At 35.5% G+C, this 8,358-nt stretch overlaps 1 protein-coding gene across 1 annotated transcript; it reads right to left on the bottom strand.

Moving 5' to 3' along the window:
* Positions 1-206: 206 nt before the first annotated feature.
* Positions 207-5,948, bottom strand: LOC25480261 (uncharacterized). The gene is made up of 3 exons (XM_024774550.2): positions 5,482-5,948; positions 4,102-4,320; positions 207-572 (listed from the first exon to the last, which is right to left on the bottom strand). Exons 1-3 carry the CDS (start codon positions 5,803-5,805, stop codon positions 231-233), a joined length of 885 nt encoding a protein of 294 aa, XP_024630318.1. The 5' UTR covers positions 5,806-5,948; the 3' UTR covers positions 207-230.
* Positions 5,949-8,358: the final 2,410 nt, after the last annotated feature.

The raw sequence follows: 8,358 nt of genomic DNA on the forward strand, positions 1-8,358 counted from the left end.
TTATAAGGACGAAAAATATATTTAACCTTATAAATAAAAGAATCAAAATTAATAATCAATTAGAAATTGAATAACTATTGTACCAAAAAAAAATTGAATAACTGTTTTAGTTCTTCAACTTTTACAAATAATAACTAATACCTCACCATATTTTTTTTTAACAAAAAAAATGATAAATTACGAATGTAAGTAATGAACACTGCTCATTGATTCCTCTAAATAAAAATAAATTAATAAAAATAAGTTATGAATAAGGTCAAAGCATTGTACAAAGAATGAATAACAATGGAAGACTTCAAATTTCCAGTCCAGCAATAGGAGCATCCAAGGACACACCCAATGATGAACAGTTGTACAAAGTTTTCACTAGAGAAGTGAATTGCACTGAATACAACAGAGCTTATGACTACAGCTTGTTGCCACTTCATGGTGGAGGAAAGTGATGTCAACAGAAATCCTCTATAAACAACTTCTTCCAAAAGAGGAGTGACAATGCAGTAAGCAGTAACACAACACACTCTTGAGATATCATTGTGTAGGAGGATCTCCTTCAATGTTGGATTGCTAACAGTCTGCAGCAATGCAATATGGTAAAAGTTACATTAAAGGGGAAAAAAAAAACACAACATTCCATGGCTTTCAATTCATCTGATTTTGCTAAAGTACAAACTTACGAAATCAAATAAAAACTGCACATTTCCGAATAACTACACAGTCACGAGGTCGGTTGGTGTATTAGCAAAATTTCATGAGGATTTTTTTTGTTTTATTAGGACGGTATCCAGGGATGAAACTTATAATGCTTTTGTACCAAATAAAATAATATATTATTTAGGGAGTATGTGAAGGATCATGAGAGTGAGAGTCAGTGAAGGATCATGAGAGTGAGATAATGATACATTCCATAGCTTATACAAGTAAATCACCACTCCATTATATTTTCTTGTTTTCTGTTATCTGTTTGTTGGACGTTAGTTTTCTTAGGCTTCTTTTTGTAATCTCACTTTTGAATCATTCAATTATATGATGCATATTCAGTTTTTAATCACTGTTCTCTGATCTAATAATTTTCATTTCTCAAAAATCAAATAAAATATTTTAATTAAAACTTTTATGAGTGCTTTTGAAAAAACAATATGTATGACTGAGTATGAAGAAACCTTTATCAAACATGTATGACTGAGTATGAAGAAACTCTCATGTTAAAGAAATAAAATAAAAGAACGACAAACAAAGAGCAATTTCATAGTAACTTGTTTCATTAAGAAAATAAGGATAGCAGCTCCTTACAACAAAAGGTAATCTATAGAATTCCTAATAATAGTTTAGTGATCATAGTTATATACTACGAAGTACTAATGCAAACAACTCGATGCTTGTGCAGAAAGGTGTCTATAGAGAAAAAACATAATCATAGCAGTTTTCACTAGCTGTAGCAGTATTGGGATTGAAAATTACGATGTAGCAGAGAAGTTGCTTCCAATCTATTACTTGTGTTGTTAAATGTGCTTTGGTAAAGCCTAGGGTCCCTTGAAGAAACTTCGACTCTTTCGCTACGCGAAACCATGCTTTTAGTGGCTACTAGGTAGGCTTTTAAGCAAGGAAAATCCCATGAATGATTTAGAACTTTGACAAGGTAGCCTTGAGCTTCCTTTGACTTTGAATGGTAAAGAAGCACCATCTTTCTTCTAGTTTGACTAATTGAGCTATATCATTCTTTATCACTGCACCACTGAACACTAGGAAGCATACCATGCCACTTTGACTAGTGCAGCAGCTCCTAGTTGATAATGTATACCTAATTGCATGCCAGTGTATTAGAGTAGTTATACCTGGGAATCCCTTTATTTTTATTTTTTAATTCTAGCCACTTTTGTAACAACAATAACCAACTGAATCACCTTCAGTTAGTGCATCTTTCCTATTTTGTTAGAGTTGTAACAGCTCAATAAATAGTCGTTTGCATGCTCAAAAGTAATCACCTTTCATTTTCGAAATAATTGAGAGCTTTCAGTTTCACTCTAGATATCCCAATATGGTATCTGGTGTTTAGTTTGATCCTTAGGAATGACTTCTGTAGAAAATCGACTATTTTCCACCAGCACCACCTCGACCACCACACACTTCTCAGGTTATGATTTATATGGATTCTTCTTTTACCACTGCTCTGGTAATCTTCTCCAACGTAAGTGAAGATGCATAAACTTCGCACAGAACTCTACAACATGTTGCTGAAATGTGCCTCTGAGTTTCTTCTTTGGATCCAAGGTTCGTTGACTCTCTCAACATGGTTGGTGATTCGAAGAGCATTTGAATGCGATCTTTGAAGGTTTACCTTAGTTATATGAATCTGCAATTTCTCTCATTAGTTGCTAGTTGGATTCTCTCACGATAGATGGAGTAGCTACATCGCTTCTTACACAATGAAGCACGACTTTGACAAGTTTTTTAAGAAAAATGTCATGGTTTCTTTTGTTAATCTCATTCATGCACTTCACCAGAGACTTCGCCAGCAAGCTCTGTAACAGAGACTTCAGCTTCTCCTCAAGCTAATCTTTCTTACTCAATGAAATACAATCCTCTGGTGATCGGGCCAATTCAAATGACGTCATGATGGCTGCTATGGTGGCCATCGACCTTGCAGCTTCAGTGAGTGTAAGGTTTGTAAAGAGTTTGGACATGATCAGTCTGTATGCTATCACCAATTTGAACCTATTTATGTTCAAAAACCTCTTTAGGCTCCACCTCCTTCCCCTGGTTCATATCTGTCTCAATGGTTTTCTCCCCTCGGGGAAGAAATGTTACTTCACGTATCAGTACGGTCCCCAGTTTCATCCACCTCCACAACAGTTTGCTTCAGTTATGCCTACACCAGCCTTTCAGGCTCTTCCACAGCTTATGCTACCACCGCATCAAGCTCCACCTCATGTCTAGGTTATGTTGTCACCACATCATGCTCTAGCTCAACCTATGCTTGCGTCCCCTAGTTCATTCAAAACCAGGTTTGACAAATGTTCATCCAAACATACACATGTAAATCGAAGCACGTACAAATAACATTTAGCTTCCCTTGACTTGGAAATGTAAAGATGTGCCATCATGTACCACTAAATCTAAATAAAATACAATTTTCTCAACTGACGTACACTAATGACCAGTCTGGACATTCTTCTTCAATGCAGCACTAAACACTAGAAAGCCAAGCATGCCATCCTAGATAGTGCAACTCCCAGTCTCAGTTCACTATGTATAACTATAATTGCATGTAAACCAACCAAGGAATCTTTCTTACAAAGAGAAAGTATCCTATGTCGCTCTAATAAATTCCCTACAAACTACACTGATCTCCTCTTAACCTATCACAACTAAGAGTTTCGTCCATCCCGATCTCATTTGCCAGTTAATCTCACGGTTTTCTCACTTATACCACATCCAACTTAAACCTTTTGTCTTCCTCATATATCGTTAGAAATCATTTCTTCGCAAAAACAACCCACGCTTCATAAATCCTCAAGGGTGTCTTTGGATGGAGGATTTAGGAGGGGAGGGCTTACTTTTCGTTTTTAAATTACGCACACTATGAAATATTTTTAAAAAAATTAAAATATTAACATATAAACGATCATATAATACTTCAATCACACTAAATTTATTTTAGAATAACAAGTTATATAGTCTGTAATTTAAAAAAGAAAAGTAAACCCTCCCCTCCCTTCTCCTCCTAAAACTTCAATCCAAACACACCCTAAAGTTAACATTTGTTAAAGGGTCGTATGAACTGATGTACCATTCTACCAAGAAAGTTCGGTAATTATAGCAATGAGGCTGAGAGACTTTCCATCAAAGAAGTATTTACCCCCATGGTTTGCATCCCAGACTGATAAGCTGTTCTTCTACACGAATTTTTATTTTGGTCTAAAGGCGAGAGCGGGATCCTCACTATATTTACATCTATTTGGTGTATAATATCCCACTTCTAAAATACCTAGTAGCAAAATTTTTATAGGTGATAATCGGAAGAGAATTGCGCATTAGATATGTAACATTTGCTGCTTTTCTTATACAAATGAAATTGCAGAAAAGATATATATAATCACTAACCTTAAAGCCAAGTAATCTGTCAGCAAGTAGTGATGTTAGACAAACCAGAAGAGCAATAAACCCAAATCCCAGAGCTGATGACAAAAACCAGTTCCTGTCACTCAATAATTTGTTGTTTTCGAAGAAACTTGAAAATTTATATTGTGGTTTAGCCGTGGACTTCAATACAACCAGAGCCGCATTAAACTCAAGAACTTGAATGGTAAGAAGAGATATGGCCTGCATTTTTGAATGAAAAAGAACCATGTGTTAAAATATCTTAACAAAAGTCAAAACAACGTGAAAAGGCTCTATAGCACCTACCTTAGAAAACCTTAGTTCTGGACCTTGGCATGGCTGGGATAGTAATTTGTTATGTTAAATAATCTTCTAAAGGTTTATCACCGTATTAATTCCATAAGGATGGATACAAACCAATTACAACTAAAATTTGTTATGTGTTAACCACTTAAATAAATCTATATGAAGAGGAAATGAAGTATCGTTTCAAATGTTTAGTAATCGCAAGGACACTAATATGCAAGGGTCGGGATTCAAACCTCATATTTCCCATTTATTCCCACTTAAGATGTGTGAGTCTATCCAGTAGGCCACTTGACCAAATTTGGAAGAACTATTTTCACTTTTTCCTTTTCAATACATGCGTATACTTAAATAAACGAGTAAATAATCATTTGGGTCCATGAATATGGAAGGTGACGGACGTCACTATAATCATGACTATAATCCTTGTCGAACGTATTTAAATTACAAACAGTTTGGATTTAGATCCTCTCCAACCATTTCTCTCATAATGTTTGTTCTAATGTCTCTTTTGCTAATCAGTTTGGTCTGAAATGCATCTTTTGTGTTGGTCAATTTGGTGTGTAAAATTATTACTAACAAAATACAGATATTTTTAGTTTTGATGTATTTGGGTTGGGTACTATAATTATAAATAAAGTTCTTAGACATTTAGAAACTTTTAATAAACAAAGGATAAAGACTTAATTACTTTTTTGGTCCCTTAACTTATTTTTTGGTTTCGTTTTGGTTTCTTAACTATTAAAATTTTTGTTTCGATCCAATAATTTATTTTTGGGTTTTCTTTTGGTCTCTTAACTATTAAAAGTTTCGTTTTGGTCCCTTAACTTATTTTTTTGTTTCAGTTTGATCCCTTAACTCTGATACATTCATCCTAACATAAAGGACCAAAGTGATTGACGGAGGAAGAGTTAAGGGACCAAAACGAAATCAAAAAGTAAGTTAAAGGACCAAAACGAAACTTTTAATAGTTAAGGGACCAAAACGAAACTTTTAATAGTTAAAAGACCAAAAAGAAACCAAAAAATAAGTTAAGGGACCAAAAGAGTAATTAGCCAAGGATAGAGGTGACGTTACCTGAGTTTGTGGGTGAAGAAGAGGTTGCTGTCCTGTGAGGAACGCAACGACGGAGAATCCACCAAAGCTGAGAGGAATATGAAGAGTGAAAAGATAAAGAACAAGATTGGTCCATACATCACCACTCTGCCATGGACTATCCTCTTCTCGTAACACGGAGTAAAAGGGAGTGTCTTGTTCTTTCCTTTTGCAATGGCACCTCTTGGATCCCAATTCCGAGCTTCTATTTGTGTTTTTTTGGCTGTAAGAGTGTTTCACTACCAACCTATCAAGTTGAGTGGGAAATTTAACATAAACAGGTTGTAACCACCCCGTTACTGACATGACATATATATGTCTCCTTGCATATATATGTCTCCTTAACACTTCGTCTCTTTTTTAATCCTTCCTTGAATCATGAAGTGTATTGTTGTGTTTGGTTCAGGTTGAAGGTTTTTAGCTTCTATTTCTCCCATAATAAATGAACAGATTCGTTTCACTTTTTGATAGGATATCCATTATTTTTTCCCTTATAACTTTAATTAATATTATTTTCATCACTCTCAATTCAATATAATTTAATATATTCTTAAAAACAATTTTACTCCCTCCTTCACTTATACATTTTTTTAATATACGTGAATGAGCAAATAGCTTATCCAATACAATTTTTAAAATTTCCCCAAATCAGAGGGTTTTTCGTGAAACCCTCTGATTTTATTATATAGTATAAATTAATAATAATTAGAATAAGTGGGAATTAATATTATTTTGGAGGTTGGGGAGTTAATTAGGATTTAATAGAATTAAGGGGGAGTAAATGAAATAAGGGGACTTATAATTTGAGAAGTTAGGAAAAGAAAAGAGTCAGAACTGCTTTTACGTGAAACCAAGCTTTGGGAGAGAAAACCAAGAACAAGGGAGAAGAGCCAAGAGAATCCAATTGCTGTGCATTTTTCCTTCTGAATTAAGGTAATGGTGAGGTTTGCTTCAATAGTGTAGTTATTTAATTCTGATTTTGGCTTAACAAGCTTTTGGTAGAAATTAGGGGTTTTAGGTTTATGATGAATTATTGAGTTTTGGGTGTAGAGATTGTGGTTCTGATGTTAGAATTAGGTTCTGCTTGCATATAGCACTTAGTTTAGCATCTGTAAACTAATTTGGGGAGTGAATTTGAGGAAAATGGGATTTTTGGGTAAAAACCTGCATTCTGGTCGTGCTGACATTCATCACTCGCCTAGGCGAGTCGACTTTCCCGCCTCGCGAGGGAGCAATGTTCATAGCTCGCCCCGCGAGCAAGACAACTCGCCATGGCAAGTACCTGTGAGAAAATCATGATTTTTGAATTGTTGTTATATGGTGTAAGATGGATAGTTTTGAGTGCTTAGATGATTTTAGAGAGGTCTGGGACAATTTTTAGATTAAAAAGATGAATAGGGAACTTAAAAATGAAGATTTAGTGAGAAAAATGTCAAAACTCCCGAGAGCACCATATTTTCATTCGCCTTGAGTTCGCCACGGCGAGCAACCCGTTTCCTTGTGCTCGCCATAGCGAGTAGATGTACTCGCGAGGCGAGTTGCCCAGTTCTGAAGCTGCTTGTTCTATAATTGAATAATGTTGAATGAACTTGATGTATGAACATGATTATGATCATTTGTGAATTTTCTGAGATTGTTGGATTAATTATTCTGACTTGTTGAGGACTATGATGTATGCTTTTATTTAATTAAATCATACATGTTGTTAGATTGTGGGTTGTGAGTCATATATACATATATGCATTTGTTGAAGTTGTATGTAGATATACACAAGTGGAGTCAGTTGCATAAGCATATAAAACGGGAGGGCTCTTGCCCTGGAACGCCTTGTCGTTCAAAGCGGGAGGACTCATGTCCTGGAACACCTTGTTGTTCAAAGCGGTGAAGGCTTAGGCCCTGATGAATGCTTTAACCATTCAATATCCGGTGAGGGCTACTGTCCTATAAATTGGTACCACATGCATGTGCATTGTAGAGGAGTCTTTAGAGGAGTTGTCGAGTGTTGCATGAGTCGTTGCGTTGGTTGTAAATACCATTGTTGATGATGTGTTGATTATGAAATATGCATTTATATTGGAATCATTATTATTATGTTAGGGTGTTAGATTCAATTGATGAATTTATTATCTATATTTATTGTTGTGAATCTCACCCCTTCTGCTTGAAAATGTTGCCCTTCCTATGGGTAACTTGCAGGTGATCCTGAGTTGTAGGTGGTGGCTCAATGTCTAGGGCTCTGATACGTACGGGATGGGATATCTTATTGTTTTTCATTCCTTATGTATCAATTTTTGGAACTTGCTGATGTAGCCTTTTTATTAAGTGAACAATGTTGATGAATTTAGGTTGAGGCCTTTGTGCCAGGATTTGATGTTGATGTTGAAGATAATGTTGAGAATTATTTCCGCTGCAAATTATTGATGTTTATGAAAGATGTTTAATTAAATAGTTTTTATATTCTATTTAAGAAATTTTGAAAATGTGACATGCCCGTCTGGGATATACTCTGATATGATTATTTATTAATTAATTGCTTTGGGGATAACGGGGTGTTACAATTGGTATCAGAGCAGGTTGGTCCGTCCGGCCAAGTAGTAGAGTCGTGTTGAGCCACCTAGGATAGAGTGTCAACTCTAATGTTGTCTTTGTTGTTGTCTGAATTGTTGTTTCTTATGTAGAACTTTGAGATGGCTGATCGTAATGATGCTACTATTGCTGCTGCACTTGAAGCTGTTGCTCAAGCTGTAGGACATCAACCGAATGCTGGTGCTAGTAACAATGGTGTTAGGATGTTGGAGACTTTTCTGAGAAATCATCCACCAACTTTCAAAGGAAGGTATGATCCTGATGGCGCTCAGA

The sequence above is a fragment of the Medicago truncatula genome, chromosome 4 (assembly GCF_003473485.1).
Source record: "Medicago truncatula cultivar Jemalong A17 chromosome 4, MtrunA17r5.0-ANR, whole genome shotgun sequence".
NCBI classification, from domain to species: domain Eukaryota; kingdom Viridiplantae; phylum Streptophyta; class Magnoliopsida; order Fabales; family Fabaceae; genus Medicago; species Medicago truncatula.

Coding starts and splice junctions, on each gene's coding strand:
- LOC25480261 (XM_024774550.2), bottom strand. CDS start 5,805: ATGTCAGTAACGGGGTGGTTACAACCTGTTTATGTTAAATTTCCCACT. Junction 4,321..5,481: donor TTCTTCACCCACAAACTCAG/GTAACGTCACCT, acceptor TCAAAAATGCAG/GCCATATCTCTTCTTACCAT. Junction 573..4,101: donor ACAGATTACTTGGCTTTAAG/GTTAGTGATTAT, acceptor GCATTGCTGCAG/ACTGTTAGCAATCCAACATT.